This window comes from Haliotis asinina, chromosome 15, assembly GCF_037392515.1.
Source record: "Haliotis asinina isolate JCU_RB_2024 chromosome 15, JCU_Hal_asi_v2, whole genome shotgun sequence".
In the NCBI taxonomy this organism is placed as follows: domain Eukaryota; kingdom Metazoa; phylum Mollusca; class Gastropoda; order Lepetellida; family Haliotidae; genus Haliotis; species Haliotis asinina.
In genome coordinates, this window is record NC_090294.1 from 10,298,542 (window position 1) to 10,324,940 (window position 26,399).

A 26,399-nucleotide genomic window follows, 5' to 3' on the forward strand; every position below is an offset into this window, starting at 1 on the left:
AGTTTCGAGGGATTGGTCTTGCTCGAAGATGAAGCACATGAGTGGGTCAGTTTAGTTTTATGTTGCTTTTATGTATTCAAGCAATACTGCAGTGAGGGACACCGAAATGGGCTTCATACATTGAACCCTTGTGGGGAATCAGACCCATCACATCACAAGCAACTGCTTCAAGTACTTGAACCACTTGGCACCCAACCAATCTTGATACACATGTAGCACTCGCTCGCTCGCTCACTCAGTCACTCACTCAGTCACTCACTCTGTTTTGCTCAGACTGTAATATCCCCAAGCGCCAGATGACATTTACAAAGTCATGATAAACTGAATAATTGTTGTATATGGGGTTACGCAGTAAAGTTCAAATTCTAGTAATTTTTGGGTCGAGTCCCATGTGGGATTCACACTAACATTCTCATAATGAGGTACCTAATCTCCAAATCCGCACAGCCACCTTCACTTCCATAACATTAGTATAGATGACATACTATGTGACCCAACTCATAGTAATTAAGCAATACACCATCAAGATGCAGCCTCATCAATCCAATACATACTAAAAAATAACAATATTTAGTTGTGTCCCTGATTTCATCGGTCTTCAGTCAACCAATTTCATACCATGCATTCACCATAACAACTGACACTGCACCCAGATCAACCAGTCTGGATCAATAACATATCACTCGACAGTCAATTACAGATGCAGCTTTCACCACAAAAACAACAATTTCCTCAGTCCCATGACACTAGGAAATTCATACATTTAGCTCCATTGTGAACAATGATTCTAATGTAAACCTCCATACCATCAGCCAACTTGAGCTCAGGGAGTGTGAATCAGTTATAATGCAGACTTATTATACAAGAACCTTCTTCACAGCCCAATTGCACTCATCTGATTGCTGATGACTGTTCTTCAAGCCCTTGGGTAGTTCCCTGTTCTATGGCCATCTACAATTATACATCTCTACCAAGAGGGACATGCTGTTTTGACTCCCATGCACTGAACCTTTGCCAATACTGTGGGTGGAATACTGTACTGGAAAATGAAAATCGTTTCTTATCCACTGTATCTATTTGATCAAGAAGCAGCTTGGTTAAAAATATGTCCATCCATAATTTGAAGATCATCTGTGTAAATTTGTTTCCTCCTTATCCTGTCCTTCAGCTTGTGTTATCAAGTGATCCTAAATTACATTTCTCATGGTAACACATGTGGGTGCCATCTGATAATGTACCATTAGGCTGTATGTTAACTGTATGCAGTTGTCAGAAATCACAGTCTCCTAACTGAAGGAATATCTTATTGGAATTAATTTGCAGCCCTGACTTCCTGAGGGCAATCCATTCTTCTTATAGCCATCCATAGTCTGCACCTGATGCCACGTGAGGATGGCAGATACAGCGTTATCCAGAGACACATGTTCAAAAAGTTGGCTTTGATTGTATTGCGACCTCAGGCTTTGGCCCTTCACACACACACTCACTACTTGATTTTTCATACTAGATCTATACATTAATCATAATAATAATGATAATAGCACACAATTATTAATGTGCTCATTACCACACTTGCAACATGTTCAGGGCAAAGCAACTAAATGTTAGATTAATTAAAAATGAGAGATGATGACAAAAGTTACTATGATTCATACTACTGGCGTAAAAGATAAATCTTGAGACTCTATTTGAATGAATCAAACATAAGAGAAAGTTTCAGATCTTGGGGAAGAGAGTTCCACACTCAGGGACATAATGTTCAATGGATACATTGACTACTTCGGCAGATTTCAACAGACTCAGGACAGGTTTCAGGACTTAGCTGAAGGAACCAAATACTGACTTGTTCGGAAGGTTTCAGTGTTTGACTCAGGACCAAAACGCTGACTACTTCAACAGGTTTCAGGACTTAACACTGACTTCTTCAGGAAGAACCAAACACTGACTTCTTCAGGAGGCATCAGTGCTTGACTCAGGACCAAAACACTGACTACTTCAACAGGTTTCAGGACTTAACACTGACTTCTTCAGGAAGAACCAAACACTCACTTCTTCAGCAGGCATCAGTGCTTGACTCAGGACCAAAACGCTGACTAGTTCTGTAGGTTTCAGGACTTAGGTGAAAGAACCAAACACTGACATCTTCTGAAGGTTTCTGGTCTTAACCCATGGACCCAAACAGTCTGATTTCTTCAGAAGGTTTCAGGGTTTAACTGAAGGACCAAAACACTGATCTCACGGCTTGATTCATTTCCTGATCACTGGCTACTCCATCTGAATTCAGTTCTAGGCATATACACTGACCAGTACAGCAAGTTCCAGCCATTTGACACAAGACACACGTATACTGACCACTTCTGGTGGTGTCAAGCCATAGGTAACCTCTTACTGTCAACAAGATGCAGCCCTTTATGGCTCTTGACACTCCAATTTGCAATCACTACAATATATATTGAACAGCAAAGGACATGCAAGTCTGGTGTTCTTTCTGTCAAGGTACCATGAACATTCCATAAGCATGAATGCTAGCTTCAATGAGATTTCATTTTTTTTTAAACTTGTGTTTCTTTTGCTGTTCAGTATACTTCCCAATGTTAGTCATGTGAATCTTACAATGTACAGATCAGCAGTGGTGACCTACCTTGATGGCTTCAGCAGGTGTTGGTCCCTGACACTTCTCTGAGTCATAGTACAGCTGCAGATACTGTTGTTTAAGCCACTGTAGCTTCTTGTCTGTCTGGTACTGTAGTTTGTGGGATGCCCGTACCAGACACTTGAGACCATGGTACCAGATCTTGGCAGTGTGTGCAGGTGCAATGAACCACAACTTTCGGTTCTCTGACAGATAGGTTCCATACAGAATGGTAATACAGTTGTGTTCATGACTGATATCCTCCAACCCATGGCGCTTAGACACAGCAGCAAGATCAACAGTTTCATCATCGAAATACACCTCCTTTATGACGGTCACATCAATATAGCCTTCCTCAAGATTATCACAGACTTCCTCACCCGTTGTGTGGCGAGCACACAAGATTTGCGACCCATTACTCTCCACTTCACCCTTCAGGACGTAATCCGGAGTAGTGTTGCCAGCACGTAGCGCACTCCATGATGGTTTCCGCCAGGTTAACGTGGCATTGTCAATCTCCAGGCGGAGGTAGCACATGCACGAGCGACCACCATCCTCCTCCCATCTCACCATTGTTGTCCCATGGTTCATGCACTGAAGCCAATGATGGTTCAGAGATGCAACCTTTGGGGTGATGATCATTACCTCATGGTCACTGTACAGAGGTCGAATGGGTTGGTAGCTGTCAAGGTCAAGGTCATAGTCACTATCACTGTCATCATCTTCAGATCGCACATGGTTTCTGTAAAAGAAGAAATGGAGGATGTCATGAGATATGTCATATTCTAGATAACTTCCAAAGTTGTAAAAACAAAGGTTCTTACATGGCCAGCCAAACACAGAAATGGGAACAGGGAATTATTACTCGGCTCATCAAGATTACAGGAACATTAAGAAATCAGACCAGGAGCACAAACAAAAGACAAAGACACAATGTGCAACATGAGGCAGCTTGTGACAGGATGTGTCATGACTTGTTGGCTCCATATACCTTGACCAAGATCTTTTACTACTGTTTTACTATTTATAACAACTTCTAAATGCTGCTAAAAGGCATCCCTATACCTTGTTGATTGATTGAAATACTACAACACAGGCAGGCCCCCCTAAGTAATTGAAGGAATTACAGCAAATTTGAAGGAATTGCATCTCAAATGTAAACAAACGCAGCCCACTTGCGAAACAATTGCAGCGATATCGGTAGTTTAACGGTAATAACAGAAACACATCGGCCCTATCGGAAGCAATGTCGGTAATACTGGAAACACGATCGGCCATCTTCGGAGATTTTTCGGTCGCGAGCGGAAACTCACGCAGCAAAACATGGCGTCGTTGGAAGAAGCACCCGTCTCGGTGAGATTTGTTTTTAGTTCCTACTATTACATTTTCATACTTATCCATCTTGGACCACCCGTGTTGAATGCGTTTAGGTATGAGGTGTTGTCGGGGTAATAGATTATGTTTTTAGGAAAAGATTGTCACTGCAGAAGAGTGTCACAAGTCATGCCCCTGGAGATTGTTTACATCTGAACATCGAAGTCGTGCCGATGATTACGAACATCATGAACGTGCGCCATGAAGAAGTTTATGAGCCATAATTTTTCTTGCTACGAAGTGCAATTGACAAATTTAAACACATTTTACAAAATAAATGATGTTATATCTGGCGCACGTTCGTAATCATCGGCACGACTTCGATGTTCAGATGTAAACAAACTACAGGGGCATGACTTGTGACGCTCTCCTAGAGTGACTATCCTTTCCTAAAAACATAAGCTATTGCCCCGACAACACCTCATACCTAAACGCATTCAACACGGGTGGTCCAAGATGGATAAGTATGAAAACGTAATAGTAGGAACTAAAAACAAATCTCACCGAGACGGGTGCTTTTTCCAACGACGCCATGTTTTGCTGCGTGAGTTTCCGCTCGCGACCGAAAAATCTCCGAAGATGGCCGATCGTGTTTCCAGTATTACCGACATTGCTTCCGATAGGGCCGATGTATTTCTGTTATTACCGCTAAATTACCGATATCGCTGCAATTGTTTCGCGAGTGGGCTGCGTTTGTTTACATTTGAGATGCAATTCCTTCAAATTTGCTGTAATTCCTTCAATTACTTAGGGGGGCCTGACAGGGGTATATCAAACCACATTCTCTGAGAGATAAACCAGCAATAGGATTCATCACACACACATAACATCACATACATTTACATTATAATTTGAATATCTGGTGTTGGAACTGGTCTTGCAACCCATGTTTCTCATTAGATGTGACTATGGGATCAGGTGGTCTGGCTTTCTGCTTAAACATGTCATTGTATCCCAACTGCGAAGATCGATGCTCATGTTGCTGATCAGTGGATTGTCTGGTCCAGACTTCATTATTTACTAACCAATGCCACATAGCTTGAATATTGCCGAGTGTGGGGTTAAACAACAACAACAACAACAAAAAAATTTGAAACCTGAGATGGAGATGGAAAGCATGTGGATATTGTATTCTTCTTATTGTATCCAATGGCCATTTGTGTGTCTTTGTGTGTGCGTGCCTGCACATGTTCATGTACATGTGTGTGTTGTAAGTTGTACACAGCAGTAGCATTATACAGGACATGGAAACCACTTTTTGCCATACTAGGCAGCTAGTATGAAGACACAATGCCAGTCAGAAAGTGGTCAAACGTAACATATGTTATGTTGGGGATGATGCTTTTTGAGTAAAGTACAGATTTTGGTATTTAGTCCCATCCAAGATATGAACTCACACCCTCCGAGTCAGGCACCTAATTGGCAGCGCACAAACAAGAGTGAAGTCAGACAACCGGGAGCCTAGGCCACAGACTGTAGGCGCCATGCCAGTTTACACTCATCAGAGGCGTACACTTGGTGTGGAGTCCTGACTACCAGTTGTCCGACTTCCACTGTTGTGGAAGCTGTGGTTCTATGAGTTGCAGACTGTGTACTGATGACTAGGTGCTCAATTCTGAGGGTGTGTGTTCAAATCCTGGATAGGACTCAACCTAACAATAGTACTAGAATCTGTACTTTCCTGAGGAAGTGTAATCCTAAATATAACATTTGTTACAAGTATTTTGTTGATTAGTTATCATGCCGTCATCAACACTGAATGTGCATTTATTCTCCAGCTGATAATCCACATGCATTTTGGAAGGGATGACTGCTGTAGATCAGGGTTATCCTTAACTTGTTTTCAGAAGCAAAATGCATCATTTATTAAAAATCCAGAAGCCATACGTCACAATTATAGAGATAGTGTGACGCACTCATCTGCAGATACCTGGACACTGGTGAGCAGCCTCAGTTTCTAGCAATGCCTAGCAACAAAATATTGACCATAGCATCAGACAAACAGAGATTTAACAGTTTCTATAACGAGGGTGTCCCCATTACCTGGATGAGTGGCATGTCAGCTGACCTACAGCTCATTGGTCAGTTAGAGGCTGACAATCACATCCCATTGGTCATCTGGAGACGGAAAATCTGCTCAATCACACCAAAGCCTGGTCTGGTTATTCTACTTACTGGTCTGATTGAGCTTAAATGTCGGCTATCTAGGGATATATCAAATGCTGGGTAGGGATCTGGGATAATTGTATTACACGACTAAAATCAGTTCTCATATATATATGCTGCAGTTTTGTTGCCCTCAAACAGACTCCATGAGGGATAAATATGTTATATTTAAAGGAGAATTGTACTGGATAAAAGAACAGTTATTTCTAAACAGGAACTCATATATATTATGTGTCTGTTGCTAATAGTATTGCATAACATGTCTGTTACTTTTACAGGGGAACTGTAGCATATAAATTGATTGTTAGCTTTAGAGGAGAACTGTGACAGTGCACAATTTATCTTTGTATTCTTCATATTTGTATATTTTTTTGTATGTATGTAGTTTGTATATGTTTGCCACTTATATCTTTCTGTGAGTTCACATTCATTTTGAAGAGTTGCAATTTTGAAATGTCACATTAATTAGCTTTCATGTCATGGTTCAAACTGATGTAACGCACCTGGCAAGAATAATTAACACAGGCCATATACCATTGAACATGTCACGCTTAAAACTCAAGCAATTGTTTATTGCACCAGTAAATGTCTTAATGACACGTGGTATAGACATCCAGACCACAACTGCAATAAATCCAGTCTAATTAACCCCAAGCTAATTAGCCCCAACTACTGTTGCCATGGCCAGGTGACATCAGCTGTAGAAAGTTGTAAAACAAACCGTAATTAGGTCGGTGTAATAATCCTGTCACGGTCACATGACTACCCTTCCAAAAATTCATTTCGGCTTGTTCAATCAGTGACCAATAGTAAAAATATCTGATCTTGGTCAACCAATCAAAATGGTAACTGAAACACCGATTGTACCTTTTTGGCCAATCACAAAAGAATTCCAACATTGATCAGTGGTGTTTCAGCTATAAAAAGAGGTCAGTGATGTCTTGTCTACACACTTGACCTCACAATAAATGTTAAAACATCTCCTTGACTGATCATTGACTTACGGAATTCTACATTCTATTTAAGGTAAGCTTTCTTGTACAACTCTGGTATTATATTATTCAATGCCATGAGTAAAATGTTTTATTTATGAATAGAAAGTGGCAATATCATGTACATAGTGTTTTGCATGAACATCGTCATGCATAATGTTGAAATCGTTACTGACTATGTAATAGTGTCTTTGCATGAACATCGTCATGCATAATATGTCAGTCGTTATTTGAACATGTAAGTGAACTAGATGTGCTGTCATGGATTAGTTGCGCCCGTGTTGCACTTATGTATATACACATTACATCTACTTTGCATCATTATTATGCTAATAGTGAACTAAAGTGAATATTTGGTTCAGTAGCAACTATCATTTATATATGTTTCACATAACAACAGCTGAGGCACAATTGAGATATGTGTTAAAAGGATTTGTATGAATATGCTTTCCCATTATGATTAGTATTTGATGTTATGTTGAAAGAGGAAATGTTATAACTGTCACACATTTAAGCTCGACCATTTGAGATGTTAATTCCCCATCAAAATGTATATATTAGGTTATTGTTTAAATATCTTTTATGTATATGTATTTATGTATAACACACTTGACCTCACAATAAATGTAGAAACATCTCCTTGACTGATCATTGACTAACGGAATTCTACATTCTATTTAAGGATATAAGCTGGTTACCCCACACGAACCAGCTGACAAACAAATACTAACCATAATGGGAAAGCATATTCATACAAATCCTTTTAACACATATCTCAATTGTGCCTCAGCTGTCGTTATGTGAAACATATATAAATGATAGTTGCTACTGAACCAGATATTCACTTTAGTTCACTATTAGCATAATAATGATGCAAAGTACATCTAATGTGTCCATACACGAGTGCAACACGGGCGCAACTAATCCATGACAGCACATCTAGTTTATCTACATGTTCAATAACGACTGACATATTATGCATGACGATGTTCATGCAAAACACTATGTACATGATATTGCCACTTTCTATTCATAAATAAGACATTTTACTCATGGCATTGAATAATATAATACCAGAGTTGTACAAGAAAGCTTACCTTAAATAGAATGTAGCATTCCGTAAGTCAATGATCAGTCAAGGAGATGTTTCAACATTTATTGTGAGGTCAAGTGTGTAGACAAGAAATCACTGACCTCTTTTTATAGCTGAAACACCACTGATCAATGTTGGAATTCTTTTGTGATTGGCCAAAAAGGTACAATCGGTGTTTCAGTTACCATTTTGATTGGTTGACCAAGATCAGATATTTTTACTATTGGTCACTGATTGAACAAGCCGAAATGAATTTTTGGAAGGGTAGTCATGTGACCGTGACAGGATTATTACACCGACCTAATTACGGTTTGTTTTACAACTTTCTACAGCTGATGTCACCTGGCCATGGCAACAGTAGTTGGGGCTAATTAGCTTGGGGTTAATTAGACTGGATTTATTGCAGTTGTGGTCTGGATGTCTATACCACGTGTCATTAAGACATTTACTGGTGCAATAAACAATTGCTTGAGTTTTAAGCGTGACATGTTCAATGGTATATGGCCTGTGTTAATTATTCTTGCCAGGTGCGTTACATCAGTTTGAACCATGACATGAAAGCTAATTAATGTGACATTTCAAAATTGCAACTCTTCAAAATGAATGTGAACTCACAGAAAGATATAAGTGGCAAACATATACAAAATACATACATACAAAAAAATATACAAATATGAAGAATACAAAGATAAATTGTGCACTGTCACAGAACTGTAACATACAAAATGAATGTTACTTTTAAAGGGAAATTGTAATATATAACATGACTGTTACCTTTAGAGAAAAAATTTAATGTTTAATATGTCTGTTACTTTAAAAGGGGAAACATATTACATAATGCAAATGTTATTCAAAGGGGATGTACGTTTGATGTCGTACTTACTATATTGAAAGGGAAAGCGCTTCCATAAAAAGTGTTATTTTCAAAGAGGAGCAATGGGTAATATGACTGGTAGTTTTCATAGGAGAACATACCCGTGTAGATCCAGGCTACAGTTAATCTTCTGTAACCCATGCTTGTTGTAATAGGTGACTAAGAGAATTGTACAGTCAAACTTGTGGTCTTGGCTGACATTGTATACCAATCGCATAGCTCAATGCTCATGATGGTGATCACTGGATTGTCTGTCCCAGACTCAGTTATTTACAGACTGCCACCACAAAGCTGAATATTGATGAGTGTGGCATAAAATATCAAAACCAACCAGCCAGCTAAAGGAGAACAGCAACAGATGCTATCTCTGTGTAAATGAAGGACATCAGAAACACCCTTCACACCCTGTACCAGTGTGGGAATTGAACTCTCACATGTGTGACAAGAAGGTGTTTTTGCCCACCAAAACTATTCTTGCCAGACAGAGACAGCAGGTCACTTTGACATGCATCATTGATTGGCAGCTTGACCTGATGATTCATCAATGATTCCAATATAAATGACCTTGGACAGCAAACCAGGAAAAAATTATATTTAGTTCGGAATTCATGTTTTTCAAGTTCTCCAATTCTAAATTCAGAGGTTAGGCAAATATGAAAGCAGATGTTTCACTGAAAATTGGGATTTTATCAAATTCTGTTGTCTGAATACAAAGATATTTCAACTTTGTGTTCTAACATTACATTTACTTCAATAATGTGAAACTAAGTATGACAGATTCCCTTAATGGTCCTATTATCAACAGAAGTCTCCTCTACAAAGCCATTACTTAATATCAGTTTTTTCGCCAAGACATCCCAGCAAGTGCCCCAATATATATGCCAGATACTGGATGTTAATAAGATAATATAGCAATTTGCAGAGAAATGTCAATAAAGAAGATGTTATCCACACAAAGTGCTTTTTAATAAGTATTCTCTTGTGGGATCAAAAGTTTGCCTTCCAAGCCTTAACTGATTTTTAGAAGCAAGAGACTTTTATCATGTGTGAAAGTTTAACTTGAAGAAAGCCCCATATTATTATTCATGTTTGGTTGACTTGAAAGAAGAGAGAGACAGACAGTCAGACACACATTTCAGCTATAGATGACCTAAAACTACAAAAAGTTCCAGTTATAGGCTTGTTAGGCCATTATGGTTGGTGATTATCAGGTACTGATAAATCAATCAACAAAAAACATCCAGTTGATTGAGCGGTACCATTATCTTAACGTAAGGTTCTCTTCTCCTAAAGTTCTTCTGTTGGTGTCAACAGAAGTTCTTCAGTTTGGATTGATAGATGTGGTGTGTCATTTAGGACACATATGAAATGCATCTAGTGACATTGGAGACAAAATCTCCTGTTTTAAAGGATACACTACAATTCTCATAGCATTCATCAGATGACCAGGGATCTCCAAATATGTTGAATATGAACAAGAACTGGAAGAAACCATGCAACTATAAGGACAACAACTTATGTTTTGAGGCATTTTGTGACTTTCTCATGAAAATTTTTATAGCTCGGTAATGCTAAAATGGATAATGATCTTACACTAACTAAACACTTTGCTAAATTCAAAACACCAGAAATAGTTCATAATCATACAGATGTACTTTTCTTATTTACTCACAAACTATGATACATATGGAAAAAAACATATATACATCCAAAACAAAAAAGATATGGCTTTGTAAAACAACTTGGAGCTCAAAGTGATGACTCTTGGTTGTTAACACCACCTTCCAACCACACGCTGGTAATGTCATCAATAGATGAAATGGACATCTAGAAGCCAGTTATCTCCCTTGTCCAGAAAGGCCACTCTATCATTCATTCTAGGAAGGACCCCCATGACCCGTGTTTGAAAACACACAATGATCCTCCTCTCACTGGTCAAGAGGTCATACCAAATTGTGAAGGTCAAGTGAAGTCAGGAGCCGAATGTACCAGTAAATTACAAAGGACAGATCAATCTGATCCCAACCAATGAGATAATTCTAGCCAATTGCTTGATTGACCTGTTTGTCTCCCCTCTAATATCTGAGAAAACAAATCAGAATGCATTAATGTTGATGCATCTGTTACAAAATCATACTTGATGGTCAATAGGGATGAAGGATAATGAAGTCTTTGTAGATCCTGTGAGTGTTCGTCACCGTGGACAGTGTCCATTTTTGCTGTCAAAAATAAACAAATTTAATGGAAACCTACTTCTTGGTTTTGTGAGTGCCACATTCAATACAGATTCTTGTACCGTTGTTAAGCTGGAATCACACCGAGAAGCTAGGATTTGCATCTAAATGTCACACTCAAGAAATACAAGAGGTTGTTGTCCATAAAGATTGTTCAATATCACAGCTTCTAATATGCCACTCAAAGAACTTTTTGTTATTTGGTCCTTGATTTGGGAAGTTCACTTGTTGAATATTTGGCACAAAACACAATGCATAGACAAGGATAAAATGTCTCAAAGAGTTTGACTTTAGAGGTTTCAGATTTTGTCATATCTGAACTGTTTGACTCAACATGATTTTCTCATGAAGATAAAACTTTGACAAACATACAAGGATACAAGACTGAAATCCCATCATGGCCGTGCCCAGATGTTTGAAACCTTGAAATTAAAGAAGTTAAAGAATACAAGAATGATTGCTCCCAACCATTTCAACATCTCTGATAAATTTCATGCCACAATTTCAAAATGTCCACAATTCCATAAATTGTCTTTTATTATGACAGAGATGATATGTCAGTTTTTTAACATATGTATCAAATATGCATAGAATTCCTTTCACCTTCACCAGGAGACCATCATATATTTCCTGATGTTTGCAACAAAAATTACATAACTGCCAAAAAAGTTTCAGAATCACAAAAAGCACACCTCTTTTTTTAATAAAGCTCCATCCATACTTCATGACACAAATATCTTTTGATTCCACTATCTTCTCAATTCCTGACTTTTGATGGTATTGATAAAAAATGAGGTTTTAAACATATTTAAAGCATCATACACTGATTATTTAGCACCCGCTATCAACAGGATAAACTCTCACGTGATCTGCTTTCAACTTGATGCACATGATGAGTTTGTATGGGTTTGTGTTTTATGTGTAGTTTGTCAGTGTAAGTAAGGCACAACGCAGCATACAGTAGCACCCAACACATTAATCTCACCAATTGTCAATGTGCAACGACACAGTAGAATTTTGATTTTGCCAATACTTGCAAAAAAATCTGTAACTTTGATACACCAATCTGTCAATGTCGACTATTAATAATATTCCAAACAATAAAACCAAGCATGAAGGGCTTCCGCACAGATTAACAGTCTGTGGTTGTCAGTTGCTGTGTTGTTAACACTTGACCCCTAGGTATCAATGTGGACTCCACCATGACAATGCATGGGTGAGTCTATTTTAGAATATTAGCAGGCTTAGGGTTAACTGCCTTGATAGTGCTTCTGTCAGGAAGACAGGGCACTAGAGCTGGACAATTTGTGGGTCAGCTATCACAGAATTGAAGTTACAGGTCAAACGTTTGCATTGTTATGTTCTGCATTATATAGAAAATATGCAAAAGTATTATCTGTCTGCTTTTGAAATGAAATGAAGATTCAGGTAAGAAGTGTTCTTCATCCACCTGGTCTTAAGATGCAATAAACGGGATTTTGACTTGGTTTGCCTGTTATCAGATAAAAAATCTGTAGACCTCTGCTCATGATGTGAACCACTTTATGTCCTGGTTGATATCTAATTATTTACAGACCACTGTCATACAGCCAAACACAGACAAATTACATCTTGTTCAGCTACATATGCACAACCTGAGAGGTCAAATGGCACAAAAGGCAGGTGTAGTTAACTAGTCATAAGGGCAGCAGAGTAATTAATGTTGTTGCTAAGCATAGATACATGGATTCATCATAAAAAACTGTCCCGGAAAGCAATACTTCTGAAAAAAACCAATCCTTTCATATTTTAGTTGAATTGTTTTTACGGTTGTATGTTATCTATTTTGGTATACTCACATACAACATACAATACGTTACTTTCACAATCTGATTCAATCTTGCTCACTATCTCTGTCTATTACCAGCTCAGTTATCACTGGAAACACCAGTTGCTGCTGCTGCCCACTGCTTAAAGCCCAAGTCAGAAAAATTAAACCATCTGTAGCTTCTTGTTTAAAGAAAGTTAGGAAATTTCTGAAGATTTCTTGACACTGAGATGTCCACCCCTTCACAATAATAGACCCAACCTGTTGTGGCATGGTCAGACGATGCATTAGTGTTTACTTGATCAGGTCAAGCAGAGCATGTTGTCATTTGTGAGAATATGTAGGCTTTAAATTTAAAGTTGAAAACTTTAACAAGCATTCTATCATGGCTATGTGAAATGCTTGAATTTCATTGCTCGATCAGAATAGGTTCTTTTTTTCAATTCTGCAGGGTTCAGATTCAACAGCCTCTCAAATATTATCCACTGACCCTTCAAATATCAACCTCTCTCAAAATGTAACCACAGTCTTGTCTGCCATTTCGAACTGTTGCACTGTCAACAACTACTTCCAAGAAAATAAGTAGGTCAGATGATTCCATTGTGAGGCCAGGGGGGTAGAGTAACATGGCACAAATATATGCATCACAATTGGTTCCAAATGAAATTTAGACACTATCAATTCTGCGTAGCATTCATCTTATATCCCAATACAGTACGTTTATCTCCTAAATCGACCGTAGTAAAATCAGTTGCAGTTGTTGTTCTCCTAGTCAGGAAAGTGAGTGAGTGAGTGATTATAATTTACGCATCTTTTTAGCAATATTCCACCAATATCAATGAGAGACACCAGAAGTAGGCTACACACATTGTACCCATGAGGGGAATCAAACTATGGTCTTCAGCATGATGAGCAAACACTTTAAACACTGGGCTACCCTACCTCTCCTCGTGTCAGAAGAATAAAGATAAAGGTTAGTCAGTGATAACAAAAGACTGGATGCCCCCAATATGTTGTTGATGGACCTCATATGCCGTACCAAATAGTAGGCTCTGAGTATGTAGCTGTGATGAATACATCTATGTATATTTCAATTGAAAATGAATACCTGTCAGGATGGTGGATTCAGCCTGAACCTTAGCAAATCTAGACTTGCTTCTTTTGACTTCGCATTGCGAAAGATCTCAGTGGAAGGGAAAATAATGTGGTTCAGTGACTGGGAGACTACAAACAGACCTGAGAGCAGAGCTCAGTATGTCACCTAACATAAATAGAGAATACTACATGAAGTCTCATTACATGCGAATTGTACAAAATGAAATACAATAAGGAGGTCTTGAGTTTCGTATAATTTGTACGTTATGAGTCCGAGTGTGGTATTGTAACACATTCTACATGCATTAAACTGACAAAATAACATTTCTGTTAGATTTATGGTTTCAGAAGACATTGTGTAAGAATGTTGTATTGTGGTACACTTTTTGCATGACTTGGTCTACTAGATCTATATTCACCATGTGCCTTGATCAACAGGTCCATTCTAACATTTATGGCATAAGACAAAGTCACAATACTAAAGTTTGTGAATCACTGGAATACAATGCTGTAAAGAAAATCAGGTAATAATGCAATGTATTGCTTTGTATCCAGAGTACATTCATATGGAAACCCGATGGATATCCAGCCAGTTAAACTCTGCCATGGAAAACAACTTTTCCGATGTGTCTTAACTCATTAAGCCCGAGAGCCACTTCACAACTCAACACCTGGAACACCTGATTGCCCGACTCACTGGGCCAAGACTAATTAACGTTTATCATACTTGAATTCCCTGGTAGGTTTTGGGGATGACAGGAAACTATCTAGCCATACAAAGAACTCCTAATTGTTTAATTGTCTCATGACGATATATCTTGAAAGAAAACAGCTGTGAATACATATCATGTATTGTCACGTTTATGTAATTTTCTGGCACCTTTATCCTATAGAGATTTGGTGGCTTGCACATTTATATTTTGTCAATATATGCATGCATTCTTGGTATATAAGAAATGAGACTCCCTCTCTCATATCATTGTGTGAGGTTTAATTTTTCAAAACATCCACGACAATGACATACTGTATACAAGAATTTACTTACTGTGACTGTGTATCGATACTGTGACTGATATACTATCCAGCTTTTATTGGTGATGGATCAATGGAGTAATTACACTGGATTTGATAATTACAGAAATCAAATACAAATGTTTTACACAATGCCCCTGCAATTCAAATCAACATGAAACTTTCAACAGCTTGAACAAAAATGCTTGAAATACCTTTGCATGGTTTACATCATGTTACCTCAATCTGTGTCTAAAAAGTTTTTGAATCACCAACTTATTGTGTTTTGTAACAAATGTACTAAAAGATTTCATTGTTATAATAAGACTGACATGTATATTTATATATTCGATGCAAGGTGCAACTTATCAAGATATATTCGATTATCAACTTTTGATTATGGAAAATAACTAGACACAATTCAGTAAGATTTAAATTAGAAAGTTAATTCATGTTTGATCTGTTAAAGCTTGGATGTATAATTATTTGTGTTTACACATTTTGTTTCATTATATGAAACATGACATTGTAATTATGCATAAAAAGTAAACTATTCTGTTGTATGTCCTTGTATGTATTCTTTGTATGTCCTTGAAACTTCATATTTATTAGGAAGCTGAAGAAAGTATAATCTTCAGCAACATCTAAACCATTACATCTAATTCAATCAATGTGCATAAGAAGTATTTTAGCATTCATTCATAATGAAGAGTACCAGAATGAGGTGTCAGTACCTCTGTAAAACATAGTCTCCTTTTTCGCAGAGATTGTACAGGCCTACAATAGTGGTAAGCAATTGCTTTCAAAACACTTCAATTACTTCTATTGATTGTTTTACCCTACCTGTTCTCATCTTGTTCCATATCTTCCAGTTTCTGTATGAGCGCCCTCTGGTGGTCCGCATGGTGGTGGAACAGGAGGATGTCATTTAGGACGATGTGAGCTTGTTTCAGCTTGTCCATGTTGATAAGGCCCCCCACGCCGATTCGTGTCATGAAGCGATCCTCACCATTGTAGTCGGACACAAACTGAGGGAGAAACATGGTCATGAGGTGGAGTGAGTTAAAATGAGTAATGTTGCATTTAAAATGAGTAATGTCGCATTTAAAATGATTGCACTTATAAAACGAAATGCATCAATATACGTTGACATAAGAATGGGTGTGTAGCTGCTCAGGCTAGTATCAATTATTACAGGTTTAATAGTGTCTGCCGAATGTGATTCCAGCGTCCTGTCTCCATGCCAACCAGTCATATGTTTATCTCTTTTATGTAGAGCACCAACTTGGTACCAAGAACACCTCCTATCAACATCTTAAGAGTGGCATGTTTGACATCTGGACAATGGGATGGAGTTACTGATACAGACACGATCTGACTTTAGGAGAGTAGGAGTGAAAGATTTTATGGGTGCTTCATATAATAGCATCTACCCAATAACCAACTTTCATAATGACTGATTTTGTTTTTACCTTTGTATTTTTGTTTATTTTTGTTGCCAGAGAAACCACATCACTTATGTGTTAATTTCCCTATGTGATTTTGATGACAATATTATGATATATTGCACCAAGGTCCAATAACACAGTTTTGATTTTACAAAAATAATAATAAATTTTAACATAAATTAAGGCCTGTATTTATTATGGGGAAAGTGGAGTCACAAAAGTCTTGAATAGGAATCCTATTAGGTACCTATTAACTGCTGGGAATACTTTCATGCTTAAAAGGAAAGTCACTGGCATTAGAAGACAAGAATTAACATCAGAGTTTGAGTGAGTGAGTTTAGTTTTACACCACTTTTAGCAATATTTCAGCAATTTCACAGGGGGGACACAAGAAATGGGCTTTACACATTGTACACATGAAGGGAACAGATCATGGGTCTTTGGCAAGATGAGGGAAAGCTTTAACCAATAGGATACCCTACCCTCCCTTCAATGGCATCAGAAGATACCATGAAACATGTGTTTTAGTGTAATGAAATGTTGTCTTAATAACATACCTCTAAGTTTTGATTTTCTTCCGATGGAAGCACAATGAGACTTGGAACACCGGCAAATATTGCCTTGAGATCACGTAAGAATCCACCGAAAAATGGTACCACTTTGCATTCTTGGATGTCTAGGGCTCTACTGACAGCCTCCCTGTATTCTGGAGAAGGATCCCTTGTGAGCAGGACCTCAGTTAGGGAACTTAAGGTGGACAGGTTCTCTTCTGATATTGACAACCAGAAAGGTTTCAACTTCTCAGATCTGGAATATAAATATGTCAGTGAATGGTGCACTCTCATTTATCTCAGAGACAGTAATCAGTATTAACAGATTATTTTTTTGAAAGATGTACAAGCAGAAGTGAGAAGAGTACAAAATGAAAAATGCTGCAGGAACTATTCTGTTTCAGTCTCTGAGTGAATATTGTATGAGCTGCTCTTCAAAATATTTGATTTCATCATCATACGAACTAAAATCTGTTATACCAAGCGTAATATTCCCCTGGCCAGTTTTTCCTGGGTACGTAGCAGCCCTTATCAGACTAATCCCCCTGAATGTTCAAAGGAGGCAAGATCTGCTTCCATTTAGGCTACTTCTACCCCTCACAATCAAATTGAATGAAATTAATATAAGGGTGCTGTCATGCATTTCTGTTGCAACTTCTCCTGAACAGAAGGTCACTCGTTTTTTAAAAATGATTTAGCTGTGGGTTATAAAATTGATACTAGCATTCTCATAATCTATGCCCTGTTTATGAAGCAAATCTGGAATTCAAAGAGTAGAACTGCCAAGGAGAAGGTTTAGCCTCAGATGCTCTGTGTCTTCATCTAATCCTTCTATGATAATTCATTGATGCATAGAATCTGTATCTTTGGCTGCCATGCAGCAGGAGATAGTCACCTGAGTCCTGCTAGTATTTCAACTGCGGAGTTGAAGTTGCCAAGGACAAAGCAGTACACGGCCAGTCTCAGGATACAGGACAACACAGCCTTCCTGTCCTCGTGGGTGGCTTGAGTGATGATAATCTGAGTGATCCACGTCGTCACCTGCAGCAACATTGACATATACAACATCACAAAAACATTCATGAACAAGAGCCAGAGTCTGAATCGGACATCTGTTGAGACTGGTCATCAAGAGTTGTCCCCCTTAGTGCAGAATCATTTTCCTGTGAATTCTTGTTCTTATTTCTTAAGACTCATGCTTGTCTTGATATTGCCAATTCATATATAATTTTCTATAGGTTTCCTATACTATTTCTTTAAATGAAAATTTGGATTTTAGGCAATAATCTCACTTGGACCACTTGATGGAAGTATCTTTAGATGTTCAAGTAGAGAGGTATTATACTGGACTTAACATCAGATCTTCATGAGATAGCTGATCTCTCACTCTGAGAGTGGTTTTTGATGTGTACTGAGATGATCAATTTTATACTACACAATAGCTGTTTGTGCACAGGCATACAATGTTTCAAGACAAGCATTACACTAATGAAAATGTTCTGTATACCTCATTGAACCTCTGTATAAGATCTTCGACACATGGGTGCTTCCTGTGAGTGGGTGACCTTGAGAGGTCAATTGTGACCTGTCGCACATACTGTGCGGAAGGAATGCTGGTGAAGAGGCTGTGTTCGGAGTCTGTCAGCATCATGGCGACCTCCTCTGGGAAATGGAGCATCTTCTGAAGCTGTTCCAGCTCGGTGGTGTATTGTGTCCCACTTCTCATCTCTGTCTGCATCGTGAGCTGTCTCCGGTGGAAGTCTGGCAGAAAAGAAAAGAATATATATTTGAATACCGACGTATACTGTGAAGAATATTGTTAGAGAGTCATCATGGCATCAGTGAGAATGTTGGAGAGTGTGTATCTTAGTTTCAGAATGAACAGAAAATGACAGGTAATCAATGTCGGTTTGAAAAAACAACAGATGTAAATAGTTTGACACCTGACATATTACTCCAAAATCAATATTGTTGTCCCTTCCTATAAATCTTTCATAATAACGCTGGGTCATCGTTATTTTGAACAACAAACTTCATTAGTTTCAACAAACTTCATTAGTTTCCCCATGTGTACAAACCATGGGCACATGAACCTAAAGAAAAATATATGTATTGAAATTTATCAACCGATCTATTCTTAATTATGCAGTGTAATATGAAACTTAGACCCATATGCCATTTCATATTTAAACCATACACAGACACTGCTTCAAGTTGGATTTCAAACATAACCTAGAATTTATTGTCATAATTCCAGACAACATTTATCTAAGTGTTTATTTATTGCAGACCAAAAAAGATCACTTTGAATTTGACATGTGGCTCATTAAAATCACACACCATGTGTAAACAAAATTTCTTGCTCAAACAATCCTCATTTGAAAATACATGTATATAATCTTACCGAACTCGAAACTATCTCTCCTGAGTGTGCCATTATTAAGGAATCGTCCATCCATATCTAGTGCCTGCCAAATGGCTGCTGTAACTGACTTAAGATTGTCTAATGTGGGCATCACAAGTGCCCATGGTTTTGACCCACGGAACTCCAAGACCAGTCCATCATGGGCTTTCCCTGTACCAGACAGCCAATCCTCCAAGTTCCGAATGTTTTGTGATTTAGCAAGGAGTTTGGTTTTATTGTCCAGTAACACTATCTTCTCACTGGCAATGCCTAATAACCTGGGTATCTGCAACACAATGATTGAATGTCACCAACGCCAAGGTGCCATCTTGACTCAAGGGATAATTATACACATTCCAATGAAAATGAAAGTGGATTATTTTTAAGTCCTTCTTTGCAATGATTACAGCATTTGCCCATTCATGCATTCAGATTATATCTTTGTGAGGAGTTTCTTTGAAAAATTGAATGCATAAAGAGAACTAATAGCGATCAGACAAACTTATTCTGGGAGACAGTGTTTATCTGAAGAGTTATCTACGTTGATGTGTATTACATCTAGATTTACCTTTTTTTGTGTGTTTCCTCTGAGTATTTCCTTCACCTGAAAGATTTTGCATCCATAACTTGGCAGCTTCTTACAAATCTTTATGTACAGCTGCTTCAGCTTTAGTTCATTCTCATAGTACGGAGTATGCCACAGCTTCTTATTCTTTTCCTGAAATACATGGAATAAATACTGGTAATTGCGGAAGTTATGCAGGAAGAGCAAACATGAGTGAAAGACATATTAAGGCTTTGTGTAGAAGAAAAGGTCTTTACTGCTGTGGGGGAATCCGTAAACAGTCTATGTGCAGGTAGCCTGCAGCATCATGAGGCGATGATGACGATGATGACGATGATGATGATCTCATCATGATGAAAGATTCTGTTAACAGAACGGATCCACAATACCCATGTTTGTCTCCACATGGAGATTCTGTTACAGAATGGATCCACACAAACCCATGCTCATCTCCTCATAGAGATTCTGTTACACAATGGATCCACACTATCATATACTTGTCTCTACATGGCAGTTGTGTCACAAAATGGATCCACAATACCCCATGCTTGTCTCCACATGGAAATTCTGTTACAGAATGGATCCTCACTATCATATGCTTGTCTCTACATGGAGATTCTGTCACAGAATGGATCCACACAGCCCAATGTTAGTTTCCACATGGAGATTCTGTTACAGAATGGATCCACACTATCACATGCTTGTTGTCTCTACATGGAGATTCTGTTACAGAATGGATCCACACCAACCTATGCTTGTCTCCACATGGAGATTCTGTTACAGAATGAATCCACACTAACTCGTGCTTGTCTCCACATGGAGATTCTCTTACAGAATGGATCCACACTAACTTATGCTCATCTCCTCATACAGATTCTTTTACAGAATAGATCCACACTAACCCATGCTTGTCTCCACATGGAGATTCTGTTACAGAATGAATCCACACTAACTCATGCTTGTCTCCACATGGCGATTGAGTCACAGAATGGATCCACAATACCCCATGCTCATCTCCACATGCAAATTCTGTTACAGAATGGATCCACACTATCACACGCTTGTCTCTACATGCAGATGCTCTTACACAATGGATCCACACTATCATATGATTGTCTCCACATGGAGACTGTGTCACAGAATGGATCCACACTAACCCATGCTTGTCTCCACATGGCGATTCTGTTACAGAATGGATCCACACTATCATATGCTTGTCTCCACATGGAAATTCTGTTACAGAATGAATCCACACTATCATATGCTTGTCTCCACACGGAGATTCTGTTACAGAATGGATCCACAATACCCCATGCCTGTCTGTAGATGACGATTCTGTCACTGAATGAATCCACAATTCCCCATGCTTGTCTCCACATGGAGATTCTGTTACAGAATGGATTCACACTACCGCATGCCTGTCTCTAGATGACGATTCTGTCACTGAAAGTATCCACAATTCCCCATGGTTGCCTCTACATGGAGATTCTGTCACAGAATGGATTCACAATACCCCATGCCTGTCTCTACATGTAGATTCTGTCACAGGATGAATCCACACTACTGCATGCTTTTTTCTGCATGGAGATTCTGTGACAGTAAAGATCCACAGTATCCCCAAGCTTCCTAATATTCAACAAAAGCTAAAGAACAGAGATTCACTGCTCCCTCTATCATCCTCTGAGTTGCGTCCCTTCCAACAAAGAGAAATGATTTCATGGGCAGTGTTGGTTGCAATGAAAATGCTGACATCAGCATAAATCCACAAAAAATCACTCACCGTTTCACCACACATCAAGAATATTGCATCTACTTGCACGGCACACGCTTGCACTCAGCAGTAAGAATACTTTCTTCATAAAAACATAAGACGATTACTGAATGATCCATTAAAACAAACTAGTACCCGCGAACATTGCTGGAGAAACTACAGTAAATTTCATTGAGGAAATCAACAATTACATAAAAAATACCTTCTGAGTGTTGTATAGGAAATGGTCAAGGGCTTATTTCCTGCTTGACAACCTACGAATAGAACTAATTGTCTTGGAAATATTTTGCTATCAGATTTTAAGGATGTTTATAAACATTCCTCCAGTAGAATATGAGCAATTGTGTGACTTGAGTATCATTTGTCATAACCTGATACACTGAACCTGATTTTACGCTCACACAACACACACACATATGTATTTAAATGCTGCCTACTGTGAGCGACCAACAGCTTCAGTACTGCTCTGTGCACAGCACGGCTTCCTTAATTCTTCTGTTTCACTTCTTGGTATACAGTATCATTTTGAAAACCTTTGGGTAGGCGACATTTAAAATGTTTCTTCACTAAGAGTCTTTTGAAACTATTGTGGGGGTAATTATTGAAATCATCAGTTGACTCTAATACAAAATTACTGAAACTAAAGATACTTCCTCTATGATTTGTCTGTTGAACTGTGATATGTAAATGATCTTGCCTCAACTGCTTGCTTAACTTTGAAATGGATCCAATATGACTGAAATAATGCCAAGGTGATGCAAAACATTAAATGATTTACTCGATTGCCTGCTTAGTTATTTTATTGGCTGCAGTTTGCGAATAATTGCATCTGGATCTGCCAATCCAGTGCGTCTGGCCACCCAGTCCTGTAAGTCAGCATGGGAGGCTGAAGATCAGTTGTAATCCGGATCTTCATTGACACACTATCCTGTAGCTGATGGTTAACCTAAAAGAAGCTGTGATCCACTTCTCAGTAGAACAAGCACCATCATTTTACTATCTGCAGTCAACCAATCCACATTATTCACACAAACATGAGATACTGTTAAAGAAATCTCACTGAGGGACATAAGAAAATGGTTTTTTGATCTATTACATTTTAAAATCATATCCCTGTGAATTTTATTTCCGTCATTAAAATGCAAATAAGCTATGAAATTATATTCCCATGTAGATTTTATTGCTCTCATTCAAATGTAAATAGGCTCTTTCTGAGTGTTTGATGTGACAATACACTTCCATGTTTATATCCTGGAAAATAAGAAAACTGGATTGCCCTGGCTAGCTTCAGCTATATACAGTCTGATGTAATACATCTTGAATATTACTGAGAGCTGTGTTGGGAAAACAGGACTATAAACGTTACTGATATTTGAATATACACGCTCTAGGCAATTCACATGTGCTGTCAAGTTCCCCAATGCATTAATTATGTGTGAGTAACTTTATACAATTGTCAAGTGATATCGTACATTGAAGAGTGAAAGGAAACAGCTCACAGGCCGATTGAGAAGTTTGGATTTTAATACATGATAACAATCTGCATGCCATGTGATCCTCCAGTAACCTGGTGGTGTTTTACAGGTCAGATTGAGGCATTGAAAATGTACTCTTATCACTGCCACCACAAAAGGATTTAGAGTAATTTTAGCATTGACCAGTATCCTGTCATTGTCTCTCTTAAGAGCTCCAGGACAAAATGTTATTTATACTGCACTCCCCTTTTATATTCCAGGTTTGAGTATTCGACAGCACCCCGTGTACAGTATTCAAGGTCAAAGTACTCTCCATGCTTGTCTCCCCTGGGTCACAGCAGTTTCTAGTATCTCATGCTTGTCACCCCCAGGTAATCAGGTCAAAATATTACCTCATACTTCATTCTTGAATGCACTAGGTATTTACAGAGAAATTATTCACCAAATGCTTGGCAGGTCAAGGGAAAAGTATTTCATGCTATCTCATCATCTCTACCTATGACAGCTGTAAAGACCAAGGTTAAAATTGATTTGCAGCAACCCATGCTTATAAGAGGTGACTAACAGGATCAGGTGGTCAGACTCAGTAACGTGGTTGACACATGTCATTAATATTGTATTCCAGTTGTGTGGATTGATGCTCATGCTGATAATCACTCAATTATCTGGTCCAGGCTCAATTATGCTGCCATACAGCTGGAATATTGCTGAGTGCAGCATTAAAAAACAAGCCAACAAAACAAATCTACCATGAATATTCCAAAGTAACATTAGATCCTTATAAAGACCACTGCTAATTGCAGTAACAGCACATTCTCTCAGGGACACAAGTATATCACTGCTTACCTTGATAAGTTCTCGAACCTTCTTGGATGTTGTATAGTGTGGAGGAAGGAAGTTGGAGAGATCGATCTGTTCGCAACCTTCTATTTCATTGTCACTCGTACACATTAAACTCCGCACAAGCTTGCCTTTCCTGCGTGTACTTGTGATACGCTGAGCTTGATTTGAACGAATCAGTTCTTTTCTCCGTTTTAAATTTTCCTGCTGTGAAGCATTTGGGACTCTGAAAAGTCTCTCATGGTTGGAGATTTTGTCGATTGGTGACACGTGATCCCAGCTGTGTGTGTGATTTGTCAACTGTCCCTCTTCTGGCCACGCCTCCTCAATATGCAGCTGTATCCCGGCAAGAGTTGCAGCTTCTTCCTTGGCACATGGCAAATCTCCGCTCACAACCAGCTGTTGCAGCTGAAACATAATACATGTCAACCATCTGTACAACTGTCATATCAAAGGAAAGTGCTGACTCTTGCATGACACCTTTGGAAACAAATGGATTTCCAAGGCAATCAACACATATAAACAAATGCTTGCCTTTAAGTCTGTGGCAAGTAGATTTCATGTGGGGCCACTACTTTTAAACTTAAATGGATTTTTAGGTCATGCAGTAAATATATGTGTTGATATATGAATATACTTGTCACAAGAAGCTGTAGTTTTGTTTTAAATGAAGGCCTGAATAGTTTCATCAGGATAGTTTCTAAAGACAACTGGCCTGGCAACTGTTACACTACAATCACTAATTCCATGATACAACAGAATACAGTACAATACAATACTGCACAATGCCATTCAGTACAAATTTATAAAAAGAGTGATGTTAAAAATATGAACAGAAGTTGCTATTTCTTATGTCAGTGTAGCAGCCATAAAATTTCCATGCTGTAATTTGAACCATGGTCCATCTGATCGAAACCTGGATACTATTTCCGGATGATCAAAGAGGTTGAACCCATCAGAAAGCTGACAAGGTAAGGATGTCAGCTGTGGGATGACTCCACGCCCTGCTACATCATCTTTTGAATGCAAATCATGTTGATGTTTCATCAGTAGACTTAATTCCATTAATACATACACATGGCAAATAAATCAGTATTCTATTTTGCTGTTTGCTGAGAAAAGGAGGTTGTCTCCCTTGGTTAATAGTGTCTGCCTTCCTCCTTATCTTAGCAACTTAGTAGTCATTAACCTGCAGACGTCTGATTGCTTCTCTTACCGTCTGCCACACGTGTGTTTGAAAAGTATCATTTATCATCTGAAACTTGCTTCCACAGTTCTTGCATGGGTGAGATAACATTAATGCAGTGAGATTGTGAAATCATTCATTGGCTTGTTTAAGTGGCATTCTAGAAGTTGCTGGTATAGAGATGACACAACTTTATGGATGATCAACTTTGACAATTTTAACAATTGTGTCGTTGTAGTATAGGTTCTTAACCCGTTTTCAAGCATATGGGGGAATGATAAGGTACACCAATATTTATACAAGAAAAGAGAACACATTCCTACATTTGTTGCTGTTCTCGTTTCTTGTATATATACTGATGTACCCCATCATTTCCCCATATGCTTGAAAATGAGTGAAGAACCTATACAGAAACATCACATCATCACAATTATTAAATTAAATTAAATTAAATTAAATTAAATTAAATTAAATTATTCATTATCATGACATCACAATGTTATCATTATTTAAATTTCCCTTTCTCAGAGGTTGCTTAGGCCTAAATGTTACTAACATAACATGAGGTTATTAGCATTGAAAACAAAAAAAAGAGATGAAATATTTTTATGATATTTGAATGATAAAAATCACTGAGCTTAAATGTCTTATCACCTTATACTGATATGCTGATATCAAGCGACAAGTAACTGGTGAGATATTCTGCATGGAGACAAATTATTCCTATCTTATTCTGGCTGTTTGTACTGGAATCAAATCCTTCTAAAATTACCACTATTCACCAGCACCCATCAAAGCCCAATACAAGCTAGATAATGGACTGTAGAAGCCCTTCATATCAACAGGCAGCTTAACTTGTGCCCTTCCTGACCTTGAAGCTG

At 38.2% G+C, this 26,399-nt stretch overlaps 1 protein-coding gene across 1 annotated transcript in view; it reads right to left on the reverse strand.

Moving 5' to 3' along the window:
- Positions 1 to 26,399, reverse strand: part of LOC137265750 (1-phosphatidylinositol 4,5-bisphosphate phosphodiesterase epsilon-1-like) — a 307,271-nt gene that overhangs the window by 55,799 nt on the left and 225,073 nt on the right. The window contains exons 9-16 of the mRNA XM_067801199.1: positions 24,339 to 24,740; positions 20,250 to 20,399; positions 19,682 to 19,967; positions 18,785 to 19,038; positions 18,173 to 18,318; positions 17,284 to 17,533; positions 16,122 to 16,306; positions 2,642 to 3,374 (exon numbers count right to left, since the gene is read on the reverse strand). Of these exons, the coding sequence (XP_067657300.1) occupies positions 2,642 to 3,374; positions 16,122 to 16,306; positions 17,284 to 17,533; positions 18,173 to 18,318; positions 18,785 to 19,038; positions 19,682 to 19,967; positions 20,250 to 20,399; positions 24,339 to 24,740 (2,406 nt within the window). The remainder of the gene's footprint in view (positions 1 to 2,641; positions 3,375 to 16,121; positions 16,307 to 17,283; positions 17,534 to 18,172; positions 18,319 to 18,784; positions 19,039 to 19,681; positions 19,968 to 20,249; positions 20,400 to 24,338; positions 24,741 to 26,399) is intronic.